At 40.7% G+C, this 27,840-nt stretch overlaps 1 protein-coding gene across 1 annotated transcript in view; it reads right to left on the bottom strand.

Annotated features, from left to right (window-relative positions):
* The window catches only part of LOC310932042 (nucleolar protein 4-like), a gene marked incomplete at both ends in the record, with an annotated part of 120,189 nt that overhangs the window by 76,226 nt on the left and 16,123 nt on the right, over positions 1–27,840 (bottom strand). Inside the window, 3 exons of the mRNA XM_083895307.1 lie at positions 10,348–10,454; positions 15,275–15,386; positions 16,828–16,980. Coding sequence (XP_083751433.1) covers positions 10,348–10,454; positions 15,275–15,386; positions 16,828–16,980 — 372 coding nt within the window. The remainder of the gene's footprint in view (positions 1–10,347; positions 10,455–15,274; positions 15,387–16,827; positions 16,981–27,840) is intronic.

Raw genomic sequence — 27,840 nt, 5'->3', positions numbered from 1 at the left:
TTATTTTACATGACTTTTTGAAACACTACGAAAATGAAACAAAAACTATTATACAGCGACTAGACAATGCAGGAGCACATAATATGTATAAAAAAGTGGATTTTGGGTTATATAAACCCATAAATACTACATATTGTCCCTTTAAGCGAAACAGCTTAAATGGTACGGAAATGTTTTGATCATCAGCCAAGACGGGAATTCCTCCTCCAAGGAATAAAGAAGCAGCCGCAGGTAAAACCACAGCTAATCTTGATTAAGTGTTGTTGTGTCTCAGTAGGTGTCCCACGTAAAAAAGTGTAATTAAAACCAAGTTATATTGCCGATTATTATATATTATCATACATGTTTATTTTAAATGTCCTCATATGTTATATGAAGCCACGCTCTTCGTGTCACCGGGTAACATTACACAGACGTGGAACTGACGTTTCCATTTCCATTCGTTATCGATAGTCGCGGAAGCAAAACTCGCTCCATTAACAGAAAACGTGTACGTGGAGGAAATGAATACTACTACTGGAAATGCTGCACATGAACAGGAAGTACAGCCCTTAGTTAGTTCCACATTCAAAGTGAAACGTCTGTAAGCTATATAAGATGAACGTCCGACTGAGGTGTGGCGTGCATAGATTTTGGATGTGGGTTATTGTCTAAACAAATGTATTATTACATATTAGTTGAAGGAGGAAAAGAAAATGGCATCACTTGGATGGAGAAATCGCAAACTGAATCCACACTAGATGAGGGTGGGATTAATGTATTACAGGTGTTAGACTGCTAGATTTGATAGATAGAAGACAAAACAACAAAAGAACATCTAAATTCTAAAAAAAACGATGTATAGGCTAAAGCTAAAGTTCGCATATCTCTCGAACCGATTGAGTTCAAAATTGACAGGTGTCTCGCTACGGGCACGAGTTAGTGCAGTGCTGAGTTTGACGCTGCTCGGATAAGGGATGCAAAAAAAATATTGTTAAATATAATATCCGTAAAAGAAGCACATACAGTATTCGGCTTTTCGCTGCTCTACTGTAGCCACGCCCCCTCGCGCTCACACAGCACTGTGGGCTACATGACTGCGGAAGCTGAGGCAGGCGATCCAACGCAGGGCTCTAATGAACTATCACTGAACTTTTAGCTGTGCAATAGTAACAACGGGCACTCAAACACACCACACCAACAATTAGATAGATAGATAGATAGATAGATAGATAGATAGATAGATAGATAGATAGATAGATAGATAGATAGATAGATAGATAGATAGATAGATAGATAGATAGATAGATAGATAGATAGATAGAGTCCATTCACATGTTGGGTCACTGTTCTGATGCATGGCACGCGCCACCGATTGTTCCACGCTGTGCGTAGGTCCTTGGTCATTCCGCATCACACACCCACTACACACACACAAACGCACACACGCACACAAAGCCATCCATCACGCGCGCGCGCAGAACAATGTGCGTCTGTTAGTAACACAGTGGCCCACTGCACTCTGCATTCCTCCAGAAAGGCGGTCATGAATAATCACGATTGTCATCATGACACGGTGGTGGTGGTGGATCAGGAGGAGGAGGAGGAGGAGGAGGAGGAGGAGGACACGGTGCGGCGACACGCGGCGCTCACACCCGAGCGCGAGCGACGCTTTAAATGAGCTGCAGCAGCAGCATGAATGACAACAACAACAACAACAACAACAGCAGCAGCAGCAGCACAAAACAAAAACAACAACTTCCTAAACAACTGACGCAAATGCAAACGTGCTGCCGTTATTTGAGTTCGATAACCGGGCAGTGCGCTTGCCAACAGACGCGCCCGCCGAGGAAAGGAGTGAAGGATGAGAGGAGGAGGAGAGGAGGAGAGGAGAGGAGGAGAGGAGAGGAGGAGAGCTCTGCAGCCTGTCACCGGTGTGCACCAAATACAAACTGCAGGGGGAGGAAGACCGCGATTCATTGTGAATAAAAACACGCGCACATGCACAAAAACGCCTGCTTACCTCTACTTCAGTGAGATTTCAAACATGAATGTCGAACCGCCGCTCGCTCTCCTGTCTTCTTCTTCTTCTTCTTCTTCTTCTTCTTGTTTGCGTTGTTTTGGTGTGAAGTGTTTGTTCATTCGCGAGCACTTTCTTTCTTTCTTTCTGTCTTTATTTGTCCCCCTTAGCGTTTATTGTAAAAAATGGACAATATAGCCCCGCTGTACATGGGGAAGGAAAGGGAGTGAGAGCTCACAGCAGGATCCTCAAGACTCCCTGTGGCAACCCGAGGGGGCGGGGCCACGACTGCTTACGTCAGAGCGTAAGGGGGGGGGGGGGTGCCTTGCTGTAATCTACTGTAGTATAACAATATCTATCTATCTATCTATCTATCTATCTATCTATCTATCTATCTATCTATCTATCTATCTATCTATCTATCTATCTATCTATCATGTTTACAATTTCACACACATCTCCATCCATTAGAATACGTTCATTCCTCAATAATGTCTTTTAAAACACGTTTCATTAATAGTTAAAAAAAAAAAAAAAGAAGTACATTGATGATTGAATTAAAAAAAATTGGGGGTCAATCAATCAATCAATCAGGCAGAATAAAGCAGGTAAACTGAAACCATATGGTTTATTTGACTTGTATGTTGTGTTTTAGTGTATTACCAAAACTTTATTGTAGCGATTATGTTTTACAGGTATAATATTTTGACAATTGTTATTGTGTGTAATGTAGTTGAGCGTGGTTGTGTATATGCATGTATGACATTTTAGCATGTAACTCTTTGTACAGCACATTAGTTGTATTATTTGTATTTTTTCCCTATTTAAATAACATTCTATTCTATTCTACATGTGTCGGAGTAAATCAAACTTTAGCTTTAGCCTATTCATAGTTTTTAGTTTAACCACTGATAACTGAGAAGTGTTTTTGTAGTGCAGTCTAACACCTGTAGTTAATAAATCCCATCCTCATGATGAATATTATTTTGAGTTTCCAAGTGTTTACAAGTAAACAGATAAAGTGCAGAGTTCAAATACACCACCAACAAAATACTGAAAGTAAAGATTAGGACAAGACTGTATTATTCTTTTTTTATGTTAACCTAATTAACAGATATACTTTGGTTTTCTAATCCAATGTGACAGGTTAATAAAGAAAAAATGGATCTTCATTTTAGACACATGAAGAGGCCAAAGTCCTCAGAAACATAGAGCGAGATCACATATAATCTGTAGCAATACACCTGTATAATTCGTTTTTTGCCGTGTATTCAAATACGCATTAATACTGTGACTGAGGGTCAGAGTCAAAACTGTCTCTGTGCCCTCTCATACATTTACATGGCAAACCTGCCACCTATAGGCAGAGTGTGAAAGTGCACTTGTGATTAGCCATGCATGCCCATGCACAGCTTCGGGGGAATTGCAGTGCCAGAGTGTGTTGTTGATCTCCTGGGCTTAAGCGGAGATTAAACACGAGAATCAAAGCACGGCTGCTTTAAACTTTCTGTGTAAAGTTAGTCCAAGGTTTAGCAGCTGCTGACCTTCACTAAATAATACGTCTTAAGTGTTTTTTTTGTTTTTTTTCCCCTCTTTCTCCTCGTCCTCTCCATCATTACATTTATGTAACTTTGAGCACAAGTGTTCTCTTTTTCTCTATCAGAGTGCACGGAAAAATATGAGGTTTTTATTTTTATTTTTAACTGCTCTTATCGACCACATACGTTTTTCTTTTCTCCTTTCAGCTCAGTTTCCATGGCATTTCTACATCACTGGACAGTAAACACAGTGGAGAGCATCTGGGCAGATGGTGAGAGGATAGGATGTGAAAAAGGTCACACACACACACACACACACACCCTGCTGAAAACCTGCAGTGAGGAATTCAGGTCGGGAGGAATACACCGAGCGACCGACCGGCTCTGTATTTGTGCCGTTTATATCAGCTGGAACCTCGGCAACACCTGTGTTTATGCTTTTATTTAAATCTAACTATCCTGAGTGTGCAGTCACTGTTGGAGTCCAGGTGTTTTTAAGATTTATTTTGTTTAAATAAAGAAAATCTAAATCATTTAGAGTACTGGTCAACCCAAAACTCAGTAGTATTTTGCTGGAAAATAAGCATATAAAATAACTAAAGTTAAATAATTCAACATAAATTCTGTTCGTCAATTCTGACGAACACAAAACATAAGTTACAAAACGCATGAGAGTTTCTCGTCACGTGCGGAAAAGTCGGGCGTCTCTGTTTCATTGTGTTTATTTAGTGTTGAGATGTTAAGTATTATTGACAGACACAAAGATACCAAGCTAATCCCTTCATAGCTACACCATGTAAACTGAATAACGTATGGTTGTCGTCGTCGGCTACGTTCAGATTACCAGAATGAAGTGACTAATCCAATTTTCTGTGACCGGGGCTATGAAGGTAATTGAAATCCGATAACGAATTCCAATATTCCATATCGTCTGATGTTACCAGGCTATGAAAAGGAAACCACCAGAAAACAAGTTTCAATGCTTAAAACGATTACACACAGGACAGGACATACTCATCATTATGTCCCCGACATCCAATGCCAGCAGGATAACAAACAGAAATAAATGTTTTCATTGTGTTTAACTGCTGAACGGTTGCTAGTGAAAAACCTAATTCTGTTTATTTTACGTTTTTCAGTCCTCAAGCTCATGGATTCAGCCGCCATGTGCGACATGTGTGACGTTTTCACCACAGCGCACCATACCGACTGCATCACCCATCAAACCAATGATAATTTCTGCATTTCCATGATTTCCCGCTTCCACCGGCTTTCTAAAGGACGTGCCTTTCATCCTGGCGTGTGCACTGAAACCTAAACCGTCTTCTCTGACGGCTTTGTAAAGTTTAGGCCGCTTTGCAAAGTGCATCGCATGTTGACTGAGACTAAGAAACTGCACATTTCCCTTGATTATTACAGCCTGCAGTTGCGTTTTTTATAACCAGGTTAATGTTTTATTCACAGAGAAGAGGAAGAGGTTCCGTTTTCTTTGTTTTTCAGGCTTTAAACGCAGGACAATGGCTCTTGGTCATCTTTCAAGGCTCCCCTAGACTTTTTTTTTTTTTTCTTTATCAGCAAATGTATGATTTTTTTTTTCTCTCAACGGTCTTTTAGTAATTATAATAGACCAACCCCCAACCTATCTCCCCTCTACACACACACACACACACACACACACACACACACACACACACACACACCCTTCCTCCTAAAAATAATGAAATGTCTTTCCTCTGGAGGTATAGCTGAAATAATGGGCAGAGCGAAGGAGAGGGGGGAGCACCATAAACGATAATGAACCGCCTCATTCTCCGTTTTTAATTTCTTCTCAGATTCTCCTCCCCAACCGACCCCCAATCCCATCCCATCACATCACCCCCCCTCCCTATCCAACCCCACCCCCCCCGCCCCGCCTCCCTCACACTGGCACCTTCAAATTCTCTCTTTTTTTTTTTTTTTTTTTTGTTTTCATCCTGGACGAACACATCCACCCACTTCCCCATCCTCCTTCCCTCAGCCACCGCCCTGCCATCTCTCCATCCTCCTCCCCCTCTGGTCCTCTCCTCTGCTCTCACTCCTCACCCAATTCTACATTGTCTACACCCCCCCCCCCCCCCCTCCCCAAACATCCCACCCCACCCCTGCCAGGAAGCATCCTGGGTAATTTCCTCTTCTTATTGAATTGGGACAGGGGGCGGATGGTGGGAAAGATAAAGGGATGGGCAGATGAACGGAGGCTTGGGATGAGTGCTAATGGGGCCGGTGTAGGATTCACACATATGCAGCACATCCTCCTCTCTTTTTCTGCTGCTGCTTCTTCTTCTCCTTCTGTTTTTTTCTCTCTTGGGTAACAGTACAGATGGCGTTTCTTTTCTTTCTCTCTTGCCTATTCTGATATCCTCCCTCATTCCTCGCTCGCTCATAAAAACAACCCAGACAAAAGACACCAACCTTTCTTTCTTTCTTTCTTTCTTTTTTTCTCCACTGAATAATGTTGTCAACTATCTTGTACCAACCCTTGTCTGCTTCTCCAACACAACACACACTGTATGAACCTAGTGCTCCCTCATGCCCTATGTTATTTCTATAGGTGAGTGAATGACTCATTGCTCCTCTATTCTTGTCTGTACATTTGCTCCTTTGGGCTGAGCACTATAATCTTTGCAGCACACACACACACACACACACACACGAATAGTGTCAGAGGGGAAAGAATTTAGCAGCGACAAGACTAAGATTTAATGGGGCTATATGTAAGATTATGCAACACAACTTTAACCCTTTAACACAGAGCGTATCGCGCAAGTGCAATTTGCATTACCGTAATTACTGAAAAAATGTTTTTGGTTTCTGAAAGCTGAGAAGTTATTACAGTAATGTCACTCAGGAAGCCGGAGAATCAGCGTCTTTGTCACCAGAAAGGGAAAAAGTGAGAGAAACTTGAATTTCCATTTTTTTGGACATTGAGACTCAAACAAATATTATTTTAAATATATTTCATACTGTACAACTATAGTGCTTTTTGTTGTTTTTCTTCACTTTAAATTGTTAATTCTCTATTTTAACATGCAGTAAATTGGAAATAACTGTCCAGATGTTGAAAGTTATTCTGGAAAAATTGACAAAAGCACTTTTTCTGGTCCTTTTATGGTTAAAATAAGCAAAGAGGTCCAGACGGACATTTTGAGGTTCAGGTGTTCAATACAATACAAATAAAACATATTGTAAAGTGTCTCCTGTCCACTCCAAAGACTTAAGGTTGCCAGGTACTTTGAGGAACCACTCCTGCATTAACCAAAAGACAGATCTACAAGAAACTATACTCTTAGGCCCATTTTACACAACATAAACATATCTGTAAATCTGAATTTGAATTGTGAATAATTTGACTACAATGGTTAAACAGTAAGAACTTTTAGCTGGTATTATATTATCACAGATTACTGTATATTAGGATTGGCACATAAAGTGTGAACGCTGAAATGTTACCAATCTTTTCATCATCATTTAGTTTAGAAAATACTGTCGACCTAAGACAAGGGTTAATTCAAAGACGAGACAAGTTTAGGTTGAAAATGCAAAACATAACATGGTACTATGGGATGGCCCCATGGATCTAGATGACTGGTTTAAAATGTGTCTCCCCAGATCATGTACATTATGTCTCCTTGTTTGACATAAATGTCACACTGAAGAAAAGATGTTGGTAATATCTGGTTATGTCTATTTCAATAAAAAAAAAATTCTAAATTCTAAATTCTAAAAACTGTTTCACTTAAACACTGCAGAGCAGATAAAGGTTCATATGCATTAAAATAGTAATAGAACAAAACAGCTTTACAATAAACATTAATGAATTAATATACAATACACGTCTATCATTACATAGGACATCATTTAATATTTGTGTAAATGTTTGATTTATTTTGCCATTACAGGTCCTTATTCCATATATTTTCTGTTGGCTGTTTCTACGTGAATTAAAGTGTGCTGCTCTTAAAAAAAAAAAAAAAAACACCTCATCACAAAGTTTATGGATAAACCTGAAGTGTTATTTTATTTTATTTGCACTGGAGCAACTACAATTTATCAGTTAAGGTTAAACTATAAAATGTCTAAATAAAGTTCAGAAAATGGTGAAAAAGTTGACTGTGATGTCCTCATGACATTATGTCATCATAGGATTAAAAAATAAATAATAAATAGATAAACTATAAATTATTTGATCAAACAAGAAAGAAAAAGCAGCATTTTCATTTTGAATGACACAAATCCTGATAACACTACTGAAAAACTATACTATACTAAAGTACTACTGTACTATACTACTGCATAAACCCAGCCATTGAAAGCAAGATCCCACATTTGTAGATAACGTATGATCAACATCAGTTAAACACGTTCATTTCTTCTTTGCCGGCATGACGCACATTCATCTTATGCTACATACTTTTTTAAAAACTCTTCTAAAGGATTGATTTTTAGGAAAAAACACGAAAAGAAGAAGAAGAAAAATATTGCTTTTGTACTTTGCTGACGTCTAACATGAAAACTATAATGAGAATCATGTCAGGATGTCAGGAGGAGCTAATTCCAGCCACTTTGACACGGAGTCACCAAACACACTTGTACATCTGTCGGAGAATAACAGGAGTCACAGAGGTTGTTGTGGGTGTGAGTGCGCCACTGTCTGTCTGTCTGAGTGTGTGTGTGCATGTGCATGCGTGTGTGAGGCAGAGCGTGTGTATTGTACGTGTAATAGAGGGAAATATGCAAGTGAGGGAGGTAGGAACGGGAAGTATTGAGCTGTATGTGTGTTTTTCAGTGTGTGTGTGTGTGTGTGTGTGTGTGTGTGTGTGTGTGTAGATAACGGTTGGGGGAACAGAGGGTTGAGCTCATTCCAATTAAGCGAGGCCTTAGAGCGTCAAGTTAATTAGCTGAGGAGAGAGAGAGAGGGAGAGGGAGAGGGAGGGAGGGAGGGAGGGGGAGCCACTGAAGTGCCAATTTGCACTGGAATGTCAATATACTGTATCTGCCACACATACACACACACACACACACGCACGCAAGGAATATGAGTGACAGTGAGTGTGTGTGGTACTGATAGTCAAGCTGGTACAGCGAGAGTTATGCTGGTGTGTTGTGGAAACAATATGGAATATACCATCCCTCCCCCCCCTCTTCTCTACCCACACTCACACTCCTGTAACACCTAGTGGAGCCAGGATGGTGTGTTCAGCCACAGACAAATGAGAAGCAGAAGAAGGTGCTGATTTTCCCTCTCCATCTCTGATCAGAACTTAAGTCGTTGTTCTTTTTCTGACCATTTGTAGGTCCACAGCTTTTTCAGGCAACTTTATTTGCTCAACTATATTTGTGAATCATTTCCTCACTTGATTAATAAAAAAAAGTCAGAAAATGCCATATGTGCCAGTTTTCCAGACTCCAGGATAACATTTGTAAATATCTAGTTTTGTCCAAAACCATGATCAGGTTTGCAACGAAGCAGAAGAAAACAAAAATTCTTGTTTTAGAACAAGCATGACGTACAGTATATCGTCCAGTCTGAGTAAGCGGTGAGTACAGTAAATGATATTATTGTCACCATGAAAACAAACCACAAACAAATCCTTTGGTTTGATCTGGTTTTGACAAAAAACATACTTTTTCTTTGTCACATTCTCATTGTGACAAACACTTCAAATTCTCATGTATTTTAAGTGTTTGAAATAGTTTTAAAACATTGGCAGATCTGTATCTGATTGAAAATGCTCTCTTTACAGCGACACATGATAAATTTAAAGGTGCCATATGTAAGAATGTGGCCAAAAACGGTGACTACATTACCGAAGTCTTTTAGGTTTCGTTTTCTGACGTAACTGGCAACCCGTGGTTGCTCGGCAGCTGAGACTCTACTGACTGCAATGATTGGTAGACGGCGGTACATAAACATGATTTACAGTCTGCAAAATATTGTTTTTAATGCAAATATTTTGTCTGTACTGTTGTTGTTGGTGAGTTCAGTTTGTTATATGAACATTATTCCTGAGTCTCTGTGACATATTAGGAGGATTCTATGGCCAGTCGCTTTAGATTTATTACATAATGCACCTTTAACTGCATGATCAATTATGAAAAGGTGTCCCGATCACCACTCTGTAGCAGATCATTATCTCACTGTTAAAAGCATTAAATCCCAGCTTAAAGGATTAGATTTTTCCTTCATGTCAAGGCTAAATCTACTGTATGTGAAATTGTTGTATTATGATGAAAGAAAATGAAAGAAAATATACAAATCATGCAATGAGTGAACTATTTTCACTATTTCCCAACATTTGTTGGACTGTTCCTTTGTCTGTGAAACAACTGGAATAACTGATTATAAATACAGGAATGTATCCTCCTACCTGTCAAATGACTTTCTTAACACCGTCTCCGACTTAATACGAGGAGATGTTTTTTTTGGTCGACTGACCTGCGTGAGCTTCGGGCTGAAACGCTGATGTTTCTGTTCATTACAGTGTTTTAATTGCGAGTACGATACAACGTGTGGGAGTTGTTCTTCCTACCGTGGTAATAGTGGAACGTCCTGGCATCCTCCCACACACCTGTCACTAACCATTCTCCAGTGCACAAAAGAGCCAGCTGTTTTTTTGTTCAAGATTTACTTTATGATCTACTCTCAAGGAAATTCTTATTGTCACACACGCACACGCACACGCACACACACACTCGTAGCGGATCACAGCCTCACACTAGAGCCCATGCAGGTATGAGATACAGCAGCTCGGCCGCAGTCTCTTCACGTACCTTGTTGTTGTTCATGCACTGCAGCTTCATCTGCTTCATGTAGGTGGTGGTGAGAGGCATGTTGTAGTCGATCACCTCCGACACCAGAGAGCTCGGCCTGTCGTTCTCTGGAGAGAGGAGAGAGAGGAGAGGATTTGTATTTTCCATGAAAATAGGATTTGGGATGTCTGAACACACACACACAACAGCAGCAGCCAGCCTCTTTTGTACCCGTATCTATCGCCCTATACTCCCATCACAGTGGAAAAATGAAGCGACCTGTTGGCGGCAGGTGATCCAAGAACACATGATCCTCCTTTTAGCCTCTCAGCTGAATTTCTAAGATTTTATGGATTACATTTAAAGCTTGTGATGGATTCACTCGCAGCTAACATTTGCAGTCAGTCTCGTTGCAAGCTTGATCTAAATGTTTGATTGTATTGTTATTTTTTTACACATTTATTTTCATTCTGTTATATATATATATAGGATGGTGGGATTTTTTTATTATTTTTTTTAAACAAAAAACTGCATACATACATATATATATACATACATAGTCTGTATGTTAAACCTTGTGAAGCCCTTTTATTATTGTTTCAGTAATAATATCTGTATTTGTATCATAATTATTTTTATGTTACACGCTTTAAAAACGCATACGTGTTTCAGGGAGTCAAAACACGACGAAAAACACTGACTGTAATTTTTATTTGTATTGTTATTATTATTAATGCTTTCAATGATATTTACATACAAAGATAGAAATGACTCATTGCCACGTTCTCCATATTTTATGTGTGTGTTATGTGTCCGTTTTCTGTTTATTTATAGTTTTTCATGATAAAATGTGTATTATTGTGTGCACACAGGCACAGGCAACCATTTCCATCATCTTTTTTATTCTTCTACATCTTCCTCAACTATCATCTGAACAACATTTTCAGTTCTTCTATTTTTTTTTTTTTCCAGGGAACTGAAAAAACCTTTAAGGTGTGAGGTGAAAAAAAAGAGTCTCCAATAACCTTAAGTCCAGTTTCATCACCTTCAACCTTGATGTCAAAAGAACCTTCAACAGTCCAGTCATCCATAATCGACTGCAGCCTTCAGCCTGTGGCTGCACTCACAATGATCAGCAAAGGCTCAGGTCAAAGTTCAACAAAACATCACAGCGCACACACAAAAAAAAACCCACAACAGACGAATCAAGCCAAAACTTGTGATTTGAATCGAGGAAACACCGTCTTCCAGATTTTACAAAATGTCCCTCTACCTGACGACAACATATTTATACTTTCATCTCCCTCTTGAGCTTCACACAGCGTCTCTAAAAGCTCTCTGTTGCTGCCGTCTATTGCCGTGTTTTGTCAGAGAGCTAACACTAGAGGACCTTCCAGTGCTGGGTGCAGACAAAGAGAACCAGTGAGAGGATGTGGTGCTGTTTTTTTCTACCCCCAGCGTGAACTACACATCTTTCATTGATTGACATCTAGTTGATACTTTTATTTTTGTTCTCTAAATATCTCAAACAGACCTCCACGTCTACATCAAGACGTCTCGTATGTATGGAGCGTCGACACAGGGCAGACGTGAATAATACGCGGCACAAGATCAATAGCTTTGATTGGTGACGGATAGTCTTGTACGGGGGGGGGGGGGGGTGTTTATGTGATAACTGATAACTGCTTAGAGACACAAAGCAGCTCGACTAGATGGGGAAACCCCTAGCACCTCCACCAAATTTTTATATGTGCAGTATATAAATGAAAACAAACACTATGAGCCGTCCATATTGCTGCGCTTTCTCTCTCCGTCTCTTTCTCACACACACACAGGCCTTGCATTAATTGACTTACATTTATTTGGACAGCCAAAACGAAACATTCAAATTCAAATCTTAGCTTTAAAGGTGCATTATGTAATAAATCTAAAGCAACTGGCCATATAATCCTCCTAATATGTCACAGAAACTCAGGAATAATGTTCATATAACAAACTGAACTCACCAACAACAACAGTACAGCCAAAATATTTGCATTAAAAGATATCTTTTGCAGACTGCAAATCATGTTTATGTTTTGAAATCATGTTTTTGGCACGCGGCGCCACCTACCGCCGTCTACCAATCATTGCAGTCAGTAGAATCTCAGCTGCCGAGCAACCACGGGTTGCCAGTTACGTCAGAAAACGAAACCTCAAAGACCTCGGTATTTTGAACTTGAATGTAGTGACCGTTTTTGACCACATTCTTACATATGGCACCTTTAACTTAAATTAGTTTCTCGGCATGAGTTGTGAGTGTCTTATTGGGACCAGGTTTCAGTCTACATTAGTGAGGACATTTTGACCTTGTGGGGACATTTTGGCTGGACCTGGTTTTAGGGTTCGGGGTTAGAATTACATTTTAGAGTAAGTTAGAGTAAGAGTTAGGCATTCATTTTAGTTGTGATGGGTAAGAGTTAGAGGATGCATTACATCTTTAAGTGTCCGCACAATGAATACAAAACCAGTGTGTGTGTGTGTGTGTGTGCGCTCTGCAAGCAGTGAATGACACACTAGAGAGCAGCTAATTGCCTTCCTACCCTGTGGAGGTTCAGCCTCTCATACACACATGCACGCATACACACATGCACGCACACACACACACCATCAAACGCACACACACACACACACCTAAAGACCTCAGCCCCCTATATCCCCACGCTAAAGTGACTCCCACTAAAGTTCAGCTGTGAATTATTAAATGCAATTAATCAGCTTGGACAAGGACTATGTTTAATTGAGACAGACAGCAGGCTCACTGTATGAGCGTATCAATGTGTGTGTGTGTGTGTGTGTGTGTGTGTGTACGAGAGGCTGGACCGTGGCAAAATTTTTTGCGATAAAAACTGACCATGTCAGGACCAGTGGTCCTTGTGGAGACCTAAACCTGGTCTTAATGAGGCAGAAGCTCATTTTTAAAAAGGAACTGCTTTAGGTTTAGGGCTAAGATTTGAAATGTAGGTTAGGTTAAGGTTAGAGTTAGGCATTTCAGTGGTTGTGGATACAGTTAGGGATTAGTGTGTATGTGTGTGTGTGTGTTATGTCTTCCAATTAAATATTACATACGAAATCAACATCATACGTTTTGTTTCCATGATCCAGTTTCTCCAAGTAAAAAGGCCAAAGGAGGCTTAAACTTCTTAAAAAAGAATAATACAAAAAAACTGTACAAATGTTACTACATACGGTATGATTTTTTTCTTTAATTAATTGTCTACCATTTTATCCTCCACATGATTGCAGACAGCACTGGAGCCAATCCCGGCTGACATAGGGTGAAAGGCTGGGTTCACTCCGGAGAGGTCACCAAGTCCAACACATAGAGACCAATACAACCATCACAGTCGCACGGTCAATTTAGAGTGTCCAATTACCCTCTGCATGTTTTTGGACTCTGGGAGGAGTCTTATGTCGCTTACTTCTGGCGACCTTGAGTGTCTTGAAAGGCGCCTTCAAATATAATGCATCGTTGTTATTATTGTTACTTCTCTTTGAAAATATCAAAAGGAGAACAAATGTTACGGCGCTGTCATCGAGGACATCACTCTGTGATCCTTTTGGACACCGTCTTTGTCGTCCACTAAATTGACCCTCATTCCTAATGTGTCCCCTTTGTGTTTGAGTGCGTCTCTCCCCCAGTCTCTGAACAGCACTGTTTCCTTTCCACCCCTGTCTCCAATCCGAACTCTGGAAAATCAGCTTGTTTCCTGGGCCATTTTCTTTGTACAAAGCCATTAATTAGGCTAATTGAGGAGAGAGACAGGACACTCCAATGACTCCTCTGTTTAATGAGCCACAAGGAGATAAAAATGGGTTGGGGGGGGGGGGGGCGTGGACATGGGGTATATGGATGGTTAGAAGAGGCAAGAGAGGAGGGTAAAAGGGAGAAAGGAGGAGGGGGGGGTGAGATATACAGGGACAGGCCAGTAAGCCTGAGGCAGCTAAATGGATGTTAGAAAGGAAAATAGAAGGAGAAGAGCTGGAAGTGGAATATGGGGACCAGGGTGGAACACAGAGGGGTGGGTGAGCTGAATGGGGAATGGAAAGATGTGTCGCAGGAGTAAGAGGGATGAGGTGAAAGGGAGGAAAAATATGCAGTGTAGGAATCTTCCCGGCGAATGTATCTGCAGAAAATATGTAAAGGAGTTGGCAGGGTTTGTGCAGAGTGAGGGGGCTGGAGAACAATGAAAAATGCATCTCACCATTTGTTTTTTTCACGTGGTAATTAGACGCTCGGTCAGAACGGGTTTGTTTGCATTTCAACAGCAAAGTTCTCGCACTGAAATTGCATTGGAGCTTAAGCACTCTTTATCAAGAGTATATTATTCATATGTTCTGGATTTTTCCCTTTCGCACAACTTATTATTTTGAACCACATTTTAAAAAGATTTTGAGATAGAGAAAATGACACTTCCCAACGAAAGCAGTTGATGTGTCTTATTATTATTATAAACATGTGTAGGTCATCAATGTGATCCGCAATATTACAGTCCTACTGTTTAATTTAACGTGACTACAGATATGCTGTATACCAAATACAAACCTGTACAACACCAATCGCATAAACTTTCCAGCATCACACAATAAAAAAAAATAACTCCTAAGGATTTAAACAAGTACGACCTTCATAAACGGCAGAATGAATGGATGATTATTGAGGTTCACATTCGAAAAAGAAAAATCTGCAACTATTTCTATTCAAAGTGTGAATGATGGTTCGTCTCCATGGACGCCACAGAGCAAATGCTTTGTTGTTTTCACCCGTGTGTGAACTGAAGTCCACAGGAGGACGCCGTGATTTGAAAGCTCCTCGTTTTTTTTTACTTTTTTCTTTTTAAATGGAGAAGCTCAAAACAGAGTTGGACTCGGACGTTTGCCGCAGCGTCGCGTCGCGTTGCGTCTGTACCTTTGTAGTCTTGTCCTGCAGTGCTGATGTGCATCCTCTTCTGACACTCGCCACAGCTCATCAGGAAATGAGTCACAGCCTCTCTGGGCAAGAAGGCGTACGTCTCTGCAATCTGAAGAGAGAGAGACACACACATTACGTTTATGTTTAATTCAGTAAACTGAATGTTTCTTCCTCTTAAGTCGTACCTATAACAGCTTCGTATGCATTTGTAATAAGGTGGTACATTTTATAATATGACTTGATTCTTTCATGTTCACTTTAGGCAAATACAAAACAAGCGATCTTTTCATTATTCTAAGTCAGGAGTACATCAATAGAGTCAGTTTATGTATCTCTTTATGATATAGAAATATGTGGCCCATAATAATGAGACAGGCTGCTGCTACGCCCTTTTACTAACTAACTTTAAAAAAAAAAAAAAAAAAAAAAAACCTGCAGTCAATGAAGCTGCAAATACAACTGTATGAACCTGTGGGTGGCATATATGCATATATCAAACATTAATCCAAGAAAAGAGAAACAAAAGGAAGGATAGAATGGAAACTAGCCAGCGTGTGTGGGTGGGTGGGGGTTTTATATATATATGTATGTGTGTGTGTGTGTGTTTCAGGTATTCCTAATGTTGTGGGGACCTAAATCTGTGGGTGCACAGTCACATTATGGGGACTCGTCTTCCCTGTAGGGACATAAAGCAAACACAATTATGTAAATGATCACATTTTAATGTGAAGACTTCCTGTATGAATAGGGTTAGAGTTAGATATGGTAAAGGTTAGAGTAAATCCCCAGGAAATGCATGCAAGTCAACGTGATGTCCTCTGAAGTCATGGAAACCAGACTGTGTGTGTGTGTGTGGGTGTGTGTGTGTTAAAGGGGCGATAAAGCAATATCAAATGTCACTCACAGCCTTTGGTGACCTGTAGTCCTGAAGCAATGTGACATGACACACTTGCTCCTGGCTTTAATAACTGCATATACACTAACTCTAAAAAGGAAACAGAGTCCAATAGAACAAATAAAAAAAACATAAATCTAGTTTTAACAATGAAATAAAAAGGCAAAATGAACGAATATAAACATATTCAGATTGATAAAGAGAAGGAAGTGTAAGCCTCATTCCTCTAAATCGGTAGAACCTGCATTTACTCTATTACGCCAGGAGAGGGCGATGTCAGCAACTGAGACAGCAGAGCAGCAGCATCATCATTTATTTGCCGTTTGTCAGGCATAGACTTCAAAAAACTGTTGCTGCATTTTTCAAAAATTAACAGGTTTCATTGTGAGAAAAGTTTTCCAAATTTCTCTTATATCACCGTTTCATATTATTTATTTAAATCTATTAAACCTTGAGATATTGGAGATTTTAAAAAAAGCTTTTACAAGTCGTCAAATCAATTGTTTTTGTCTGTTTTTGTTTTAAATATTAACTTTTTAACCAATTGCCACAACTGTCATGGTCATAGAAGCTTAAAAAATAGTTGCCAGTTATCTAAGAGTGCGTCCTTCCTCTTTATGTAGAAAAAGGCACAGTATGATATCATCATGCTCACAGCTTTGTAGGTCTTCTTCTGGCCGGCGTGTTTGGGTGATTTGCCTGGGTCGACGCTGATCTCCACATGCATGGCGTAGATGATGTCAAAGAAATCCTCCACCACTGCCACGCGTTTGAGGGACGAGTCGACGCCGGACACGCTGTCCACACACTGGAAACAACACATACAGACACACAGACAGACAGACAGACAGGGAAAATGTTATTTTTCTTTTACATTATGACCTTTAAAGGCGTGAGGGGCAACAACTGTAATCGTTTATCGTTGTTTTAGTGTCAAAAACCTCAAAAGCCATTACTAAAATACATTCACACTTCTCTCAAACATCAGCTGAATTACTTTTTCAACAGGTCCCCCAAACTTAAAAATGTAGGTTACATACAACTTTCCTCAGCCCCAAAATCATCTACTAGATATGGTGACAGTAACAACTAGAAAAGCACTCGGAGAGCGCAGACCTCAGCCAAGTTACCTGTTGTAACCAGTGATAGCGTCTACAGATCACGCCCAAAATTGAATCACTTGTTCCTGGTCCCATTGCGTACATTTCCTGAAGATTTCATCCAAATCTGACTTTTCGAGTTATGTTGCTAACAGACAGACAGACAAACTCCGGTAAAAACATATAGCTCGTTGGGCGCAGGTCAATTATGGTCAATGATCGACACACAAACATCACTTCATGACGTTTGGGAAAAAAGTGTTTCAATTCAAAACACAGCTGATATGGATATTTGAGGCGGTATACCACCGAATATCTGCTACCTCTGGTTTTACGGAGCTAATATATTAGCTTGGATTTAGTCTGACGGTCATAATCAGCTCTCTTATTCATAACATGACTGCATAATGTATAAAGAAAAGCAGAACATATGTGCAGCCTTTAATTAGACAACGATTTCTACAGCCCAGTGTGTTCAAACTTAGACGTTAGCGCAACGTGCTCATGATCATATCACTCAGAAAGGGTGTTAATATCGAGAGGGGTGTTAAAGAGGGTGTGTGGGGGCGGGGGGTGGAGTAAGAATGTGATTTTTAGTCACAGAATCAGAAACAAAAGCAAAGAAGAGAAAACAAAACATGAGCTACTGAGAGAACGAGGAGGAGGAGGAAGACACGGAGGAGGAGAGATGGCGCCGGATAATGGAAGGGGAGGAAGTGTTTCCTTACTCTTCGTACAGCTCAACATGTGTCAGTGGATCAGCAGGTCACGGAAGCGCACATATTCAAACATCTTTTCATGTTAGAGTTTAATCATTTAGATCATGAGAAGTTGTTTTTTCCTAACCCTGTGTCCTGTGTGTCCTCTGGTCAACCCTTTAGACTCGTGTCATGATCACTCTTGACTCAAGTGTTGTTAGAAACCCTCCTACACACAGAGAGGTTTTGACAGCTTAAACCAAGCTCAACCGCAACCAGTTTATGCCTAAGCCTAACCTGAACTTAAAGGTGCATTATGTAATAAATCTAAAGCAACTGGCCATAAAATCCTCCTAATATGTCACAGAGACTCAGGAATAATGTTCATATAACAAACTGAACTCACCAACAACAACAGTACAGCCACAATATTTGCATTAAAACAAAAAATTTGCAGACTGCAAATCATGTTTATGTTTTGAAATCGTTGTTTGGCATGTGGCGCCACCTACCGCCGTCTACCAATCATTGCAGTCAGTAGAGTCTCAGCTGCCGAGCAACCACGGGTTGCCAGTTATGTCAGAAAACGAAACCAAAAAGACCTCGGTATTTTGAATTTGAATGTAGTAACTGTTTTTGGCCACATTCTTACATATGGCACCTTTAACCTTAGTTCACATCTTCTTCTTTCTTCTATTAATTAAGAGTTGTAAATGCTGCCCGAGGTCATAACCTTATGTATAGTTATAGAAATTAGTTTCAGCCGCATTAGGGCCAGATTTCTGTAAAATCGTAAAAAAAAATTATTATCCATCATTACAATCGGGGGAGATGTGTGATATATTAAAACGTAACAAAAAAAATTAAAGTGCAACCCAAGATTGTCCTGTAAAGGGCACGAGTGTCTTCATATAGCCTACGTTTATGACGTGAAACACACAATGGTCTCTGATTCCTCACTCGTCCATCTTATTGACGAGTGATTTAGCATTGGCCCTGATGACAGGAGGGAAACTGTGTCTCCTGTTCTCCATCAGTCCCTGTTGTCTGTCCTCTCTCTCCATGCATCCTCTGTGTGTCTGAATGTCTCATGTTCACAGTGAAACAACTATAATCACACGGTTTTTATCTCCACCGTCAAAGTCGCAGGAGACACGTTCACACGCCCTTCAATTCCTGACTTAGGTCATTGCGTGACACCAGTGTATTTGTAGAACATTATGACGACAGCGTATAGGGCGATATATAAAATCTCCATAACAGTCGGTACTGATAATTATCACAATAAATACAAGCTAAAAAAAAAACATGCATATGCACTATTATAAAGTACATTTATGCACAATAACGTATAAAAGAGAAACAGGACGTGAAGCTGATAGTGAGCGACTTCAACTGTGAGTTCAGCGTAAAAAAACAAAAAAGAGTCTGGAAGACGTTTTCATGTTCACCTGTTGCATTTGTGTGTGAACTGTGGTAAATATCCAGGTGACATGAGGTGTGTGTGTGTGTGTGTGTGTGTGTGTGTGTGGGAGGGGGGGGGGGATGTGCCTGCAACACTGTGACTGTGTGAGGGAGACCACAGGGGTGACAGGTGTGTGTGTGTGTGTGTGTGTGTGTGTGTGTGTGTGTGTGTGTGTGTGTGTGTGTGTGTGTGTGTGTGTGTGTGTGTGTGTGTGTGTGTGTGTGTGTGTGTGTGTGTGTGTGTGTGCGCTCATTATCCCAGAGAAGTGTTCCCAGCGCGGCCTTTACCAGATGTAGAGCATCTAATGAAGAGTCAATGAACTAAAACCTTCACGTCACGCGCACACACGCACACGCACACACACACACACACACACACACACACACACACACACACACACACACACACACACACACACACACACACACACACACACACACACACACACACACACACACACACACACACACACACACACACACAACTGGGACACAATCTCTTGACCCATTACCTCTTTCTGTCGTTCTCTCCACCCCCCTGTCTCGGGGTGCAGGTAATAGGTGTTGCTACGGTTACCAGCTGCAGCTTATCACAGAGGGGATGTCACTAATGTGGACCCCCCCCCCCCCTTCACCTCCATCTATCCCCTTCTACCCCCACCCATCCCCAATGCCATTATAACTGCCAGGCAGAGAGGAGGAGGAGGAGGCGGAAGGTGTGAAACAGGGGAAGAAAGGGAGTCAGAAAGATGGATACAAGCTGCTGATGCTGTTGGTGGGAGGACAATGAGTACTTTACCAAATAGCACAGGAGAAATATGTTGAGGTTACCATTTGTATTAACTACATTTTTTCTGTTACAATTCCATGGACCTGGCAAGTAAAGTCATCTAATTTCACTTTGACGTTTCGCACTGAAGAGTTTCATCGTCTGCTCAGTGATCAATAGCTCGCCGATGCCTAAACATCCACCACAGGACTTACCAATGGTGGACACAGTTTAATCAGGCTAAGGCCATAGTCCGACTAAGACAGACAACTTGACGAGTCTATAAAAGTGGAGGAGGAAATCTATTTATTGGCCGTGTCCGTCTGACTCCTCCTCTGTAGGTGGCGCTGTATCTCTATATACTGCATAGTTTCCTGTTGACCTTTACGTCAGAAAAAAACAGACAGCGAACAGCGAGATGGATCTTCCCGTGGTGGTTCTTTATGTTTTGTACCTGCTGCACGTTTTAATCGTGACACAAATTAGGCGTAGCTTGACTCTTGCGGTTGTGACGATGACGTATGATTTCCGTCAACAGTACTGCAGTTTATACGATATCTCCTTCTACTTCCGGGTCAAGGACTGGAGAGGAAGTCTGACTCCAGTCCAACTTAGCCTATACATGCAGGAGTAATCAGACTATGAATCGCATTATCCAGGTACGTTAGTCCGACTAACAAAGACTAGCTCCATTTTAGTTGGACTGACTTCCGACTAAAATCGGACTTTTAACATGCAAGTAAAGTGTTTGGAACAAATAAAAATGTTCCAGATAATCTCATTAAATTGACTGAAGTGTGATGCTAATGTTGAATGGTGCAGCGTTTCCATCCGATTGAGTGATTTTTGTTGAAAATAAATGACTTATTGCACAAGAACTTGGGAAAAGGATGCCCCAACAATAAGAAATCATAGTTTGCAACTATATCACATACAGCTATCGACTTCAGGGTTAATTTACTGGATGAAAAAAACAGAATTGAACCCACAACCTTGACTCCATCTGCAGATATTGAGTGTATAATTGTGTTGAGAACAACTCTTGTGCAGATATTATATATTAGTTTAATGCTTGTATGTGTAATGTCAAGGACCATCCAACGGTGTTTGGTTGCCGTGGAAATGCTCTCCACTGTCTACAACAAAGGGGTTGAGACAACTCATTAACCAGATGCAATTGTGTTCATTATTAAAGGGCCGTGTGATACAAGCGCGTGATGAAAACTGAAATATATGGTTTTACATCATTGTGTCACTAACTTTTAACATCAATACTGGACAGCGCTTTGTGTTCTTGCATACAAGGGGGGGGGGGGAGCGTTTTGGCATTTTGTCCTTGGAGAACATTCAGTGTGCGAATGGATGATTGACAAGTGCTGTATGGAAGTGTGTATGAATGGGGTGAGTGTGACCTCTTATACAAGGAGCTCTCTTCAAAAACTAGAAAAAAAATTATAATTTTAATATAATAGCAGTTCATGGTGTTCAACGACACAAGGACATGATTTAAAAAAAATATTCTGAGGTCGCAGCGGCCCGTTCATCCTTCGCCAAACGAAATCTTAAAAAATTCATCCGAATGTTTAAAGGATTTCCTTCAGAACGTTCTTGAGAGATCATCAGGACAGCACTGATGGACGGACAACCGGAAAACAGGACACGACGTGTGGAGTTTCATGAAGATGAAAGAAAGCATAAAAAAAGCTTCAACCTTCCCTCCCTCATCCCTTCATCCCATCATGAAATGCTCATGGGCATTTTTTCCATCAAGGAATTTTTGACGGCGACGACTATCCATACAGTAATTCGCAATATCGGATGGAATGGTAATTTTTCATCATCATCAGTCTCATTTTCATTAAAAAAAACATATTTAAAAGAATTGATGTGTGATATTTTTGCAGCTCTGTGAGAAACGAAGACGTTCTCTTCATTCTGTAGATGAAGATGTGTAAGAATAATTCATCTAAAATGATATTTTGACACATTTTGGCTTGAACAAATATTGTGTCTACGGCAAATTTGAACCTTAATGATTGCGATTTCGATCAAATTTGGATGAATTGTTCAGCAACTTTAACCTGTAAAAAGGGATGTGAACACAATTTACACAGTGAATAATTAGTTTGAGTTCCTATATCTAAACTTTCACTACCGTTGCAATGTCTGGGGTCACTTAGAAATGTAATTTTTCTAAGGAAATGCACTTTTTTTTTTATTATTATTATTTTTTATGAATCAGAAAAACACTCTATGCATTGTTAATGTGGTAAACTACTATTCTAGCTACAAATGTCTGGTTTTTAATGGAATATGTACATAGGTGTATAGAGGCCCATTTCCAGTGTTCTAATGGTACATTGCTAATCGCGTTACAAGGCTATTGGATGATTAGAAAACCCTTGTGCAATGATGTTTACACAGCTGAAAACAGTTTTGCTGGTTATTTGACGAAAGGGCAAAATTATTATTTTGAATAAAAAAATCCTTATTTCTTATCTTGTCAATGTCTTGACTACATTTTCTATTCATTTTGCAACTCTTTTGATGGATAAAAGTGTGACTTTTAATGAAAAACACAAAAAAAGTGTATAGGTGACCCCAAACTTTTGAACGGTAGTGTATCTGGATACAGTCACGGGACAATGATGACATCACGTTCCTTTTCTTTCATCCTAATTATGAATTAAAAAAATTGGGCGTGTCATGTGACCGTTTCTTAAGGAATCAATGCTTTGCTGTTGCCTCAAAGTCCTTTTTTTTTTTTTTTCCTGATGTGTCTTTACAGAAAGGAAGGTTCTCGCAGTGCCCTTTAACTCTCACTGGCAACATCACAGGAGGGCAGAGGCACCGCGCTGCACAATTTCAGGACACACACACACACACACAAACTGAGGGGAGAGGTGGGAAGCTGCCCCCATAGCTTGTTGTCCTTGATGCTGGGAGCAAATGTGACATAAAACCAGCACACGCGCACACACACACACACACACACACACACACACACACATACAAAAAAGAAGACTGTGCACAAACATGTTGAAAACATACAGCACTTACACACATTCAGACACTCATACACAACCTCTGGACCTCCCCCACTTCTCCACTCCTTGCAGTTATAGGGCACGTCAGTGGCCCAGGACTGTAGCTTATGTGACAGCGCACACACACACACACACACACACGCGTAGGCCATGGGCCGAGGGTGAGAGTGTGTGTCTGTGTGTAGCGTTTCCAGGCGTCACCTTAAGGCACAGCAGACAAGACAGCACAGCATGCATCAAACACACACACAGACACATATATATATATATATACACACACACACACAAACAGCAACCCCCACATCCTACCGGCAAAACAGGAGGGTCAAAGTCAGAAGGAGGAGGGAGGGGGGGTGGGGGGTGCCCATCTGTAAGACACACTTGACTGAAGACACAAACACAACGTACAGTAAAACACTCAAACACCGGCATGCATGCGATTCCCCTATGACCACAGCTTGAGCACACACACACACAGACACACGCACACACACACTCCCCCCGAACCCCACACACACACGTCCCAGCTAAGACAAAATAATTGTCCCTGAAAACTCAAAACTCTTCTTCTTTACAAACCAGACACAAACTGAAATGTGCGACTTCTGTCTCAGAGGATGTTTTTTTTTTGTTTGTTCCTCTCGCTCACCCACAACAGACCTCATGACACAGTTTGAATGACAACCGTCATTTCTTTTTTCTTCCCCCCCCCCCACCCCCACCCCCACATTCATTCTCTATTCTTTTAACTGTCAATTCAGCTGCGCGTGTGTGAAAATAACCAGCGGCAGTTTGTGTTAACGTTGATGAATAAACCAACAAAGACACACAAAGACACAAACCTTCATTTTAAAAGTCTTTTCCACACATTACGGTGTGTGTTCACATGTACAAAAACTCTCGTTCTGTCTTTGCAACCTGAGCGACAGAGAAATTGAATAAAGACTTGAAGTTTTCAGAGGTTATATTTTAAAACAAAATACCACCTGCCAACTCCTCACAACTCCCCGCACGCGACTTTTTTTTTTTTTTATTAATTAACCACATACTGTAAGTGTAACCCACTTTTACAGATTTACATGGAAAGACACTGGCTTCAGGCTGAGGGTGTCGGTGTCGGGAATGTAAGGAAAGCTCGGATCTAATAAGTGACGTGTGAATGAAACGGAAACACATTTAGTTTAGTTGTTAAATCGTGGGCTCTGCGTGAAACCCTGATGCGGTGCGGCGTGATCTCCTGCTCTTCGTTCTTTCATACATATCGATATTCCACTACGTGGAGACATCCTTTCTGAACCAACTACCCATCTATTTCCTCTGACCTGCTGCACCTCCACTGCCTCCATCCACATGTTATTAGCAGCCTCTTCCACACACACACACACACACACACACACATTCCCTCTGTTTTTTGTGGGCTCTCCCTTTGTTCATCTCTCCATTGCATTTCCAAACCAGCCTGTTGCTAGGATACATATGGGTTCAGTCAGTGAATGCTACCTGCCCCTTCCAGATCTCCTTTCCTCTCAGCTCCACCACCACCCAGATCTACAACCTCCTCCTTGTCCACTTAATCCAGCACACACACACACACACACACACACACACACACACACACAGCACCTGACACACAGTGTATAAAGATGCACATGCAGTAACTATCTAACACACACACACACTGTGACATGACGACACACAAATGCTGACCAATGCAGAGACCTGGGAAACACACACTCACACTCTCACACACTCACACTCTCACACACACATACGCACGCACGCACGCACGCACGCACACACACACACACACACACTCTCACCCATATGGTCAATTTAGAGTATCTAATTTATCTAATCCCCATATTGCAGGTTTTTTGGACTGTGGGAGGAAGCTGGAGAACCCGCAGAAGGGCCCGTGTTTTCCGACCGGGTCTCGAACCCTGGTCTTCTTGCTGAAAAGGCAAGAGTGCTAACCGTTACACACACACACACTAAGATGTAAAACAAACATAAAAGCTTGAATTAAAACATCAGACAACAGGAAACAAAGCAGGGAGAAGGAACGTCAGTCCATCCAATAATATTACTGACACATCTGGGGTCAAACTAATCGTATATAAGCCTTTACTGGGCAAACAACTATGTTTGGTGACTTCAGCAGACATCTGAAAACCGCTTTACTGTGCGTTAGATCGGCAGAGATCCAGATACAAAAGACTTCCTGTAATACAGGATTTCTCAATCCTGGTCCTGGGGACCCACTGCCCTATGCCACCATAGCATTTCAATGAGTGTTGAGGTTAAAGTACTGGTTGAACATAGTCAATTAAACAGTACATGAAGTATATTTCATAGAGACAGTGAGAACACATGGTGGAGTCTGAGACTAGCGAGTTCACACTCCAGATCAGTAGGTGGGTGTTAATGCAACAGGGAGGAACACACTTTTTTAATTCATTCATAAAGTCAATGGAAATGATGGTTGTTGCCATATTTGAGATGCAAAGTGCAGATGGGAGCGTCAGGTTAACATTATCATGGTAGTATGAAGATGGTAGAGATATTTGACTCAAATATTTAGCCATTTATGGAAGTTATATAGAATATATAGAGAAACTTGGAAAGCACTCGGAGAGAGCAGACCTCCGCCAAGGCAGCTCAGTGCCTACAAAATAGCAATAAAAACAGTGATAGCGGATCGAGCCCAAAATTGAATCACTTCTTCCTGGTCCCATTGCGGACATTTCCTGAAAATTTCATCCAAATCCGTCCGTCCGTGACTTTTCCAGTTATGTTGCTAACAGACAGACAGACAAACAAACTCCGGTGAAAACATACATCTCATTGTCGGAGGTCAACAATGTTATGAACTGCACTTATGACAACAATAGCAAACCGTACCAAAAGTGTAGTTACTGTGTGTGAATAATATTTAACATTAACATTCAAGATGATAAACTATGTTAAATAATGTAAATTTCACAATGAAACGAGTCCAGGAGCCTGTGGTCAGCACTGTTGCCTCGCAGCATGAAGGTCACTGGTTTGTTTTCCCAGTTTGGCCAAAGGGGCCTTTTCTGTGTAGAGTTTGCATGTTCTGCCCATGTGTGTGTGTGTGTGTGTGTTGGGTGTGTGTGTGTGTTTTCTCCAGCTTCCTCCCACAGTCCAAAAACATGCAGAGGTTAATTGAATACTCCCAACTGACCATAGGAGTGTGTGTGAGAGTTGGATTTGCTCCATGAATCTGAAATCAGGACGTCAGGAAATCAGTTTGTTGGATTTTCACAACAGTTTCTTGTTTATGCACCTGTTTTACTTTAATAAAAGCTTCCTCCCCTGTGTTTTTTTTGCTCTTGATTTATTTCTTATTGCCCAGCGTTTTCCACTCTTCATTGTGTTACTCCATCCTGAACTGTTTCACCCGTGTCCAAACCATCCCTGCCTCCCTCATTTGTTTAATCCCGCTTGTTCATTGTGTGCTGTGCTCCTGCTTTGTTTAGCTGTGTGTTCTCGCTCGTCTGTGTGCTGAACTTTCATTTTGGATTTTGCTTTCCCATGGTTTGCATTTCAGTTTGCCCTTTTTTTACTTAATTTGGATGTTCGTTTTGAGCCCTGCATTTGGATCGCCATCCCGAGACGGTCTGCACATTACGCCAAAACACGAGAGTTTGTCACAGCCTTGACAATAATTAATCGGGAGTGATCTTTGTTATTTATCTACTACAACACAATCTAACACAATCTCTCATAAATCCAGATGATTTCACGTAATGAACTCTACTGTAACATCCTTCTACCTGAAAGGTCTAGTGACATTAATTCCCACCTTTATAACTACGGCGTGTGCACAGTATTATTAGAATGACCACAGCAGCTTGTCAGGGAGGTGAAAACAAACGGTTTTGTGTTTGTTATTTGTCTTTTAAAGAATATAAATGTCATCCTTGACAGTGAATGCTACCTGGGTGATCATTAACCATATTTCCTTCTTCACACATACACACTGCACGTAACATTATTTTGGTTTAGAAATGTCACGCACACTGCATCTGTGGTCTGCAGAAATGTAGGATCCTGAACACATGCCTGAAAATTGTCATCATTATTATTTCATCGTCAATTATTTTTCCACTTGCCATTTAATATCAGGACATAGCTTGTACTTGAAGTCTTTGTAAAAAAAGGAATAACATAGATGTAAAAATAGTGTTATATTATTAAAAATGCAATAAACAGTACTAAGTCATCATGATTGTCATTTTGCTCACGATCGTGCAGCCTTAACACTGAGGCATAAGACAGATTTGCGTGAAAAGGTAAATTAATCATTTGGTCTTAGTCTTATAATTATATCTTTGAGCAAATATAAGAACTGGTTAAAGTATTCAGAGGAGAAAAATATACCATATATGAGTGACTGACACCTGCTATAGTCCAACAGATGCCTGGTTGCAAAACCTCAACATGGCACCAGCTAAACAACCAAACTCAATGCTTCAAAAGGAGCATTGAGATTCTTATGGGTGACAAGTTGCCACTTGCTTCTGGTCTACAAGCACAAAAAGTACATTCATCCATTCATCTTCTACC

Source organism: Microchirus variegatus (assembly GCF_963457635.1).
Source record: "Microchirus variegatus genome assembly, chromosome: 9".
In the NCBI taxonomy this organism is placed as follows: Eukaryota; Metazoa; Chordata; class Actinopteri; order Pleuronectiformes; family Soleidae; genus Microchirus; species Microchirus variegatus.
Note: the sequence above shows the minus strand (reverse complement) of the source record. Positions and strands in the feature narration are given on the sequence as shown.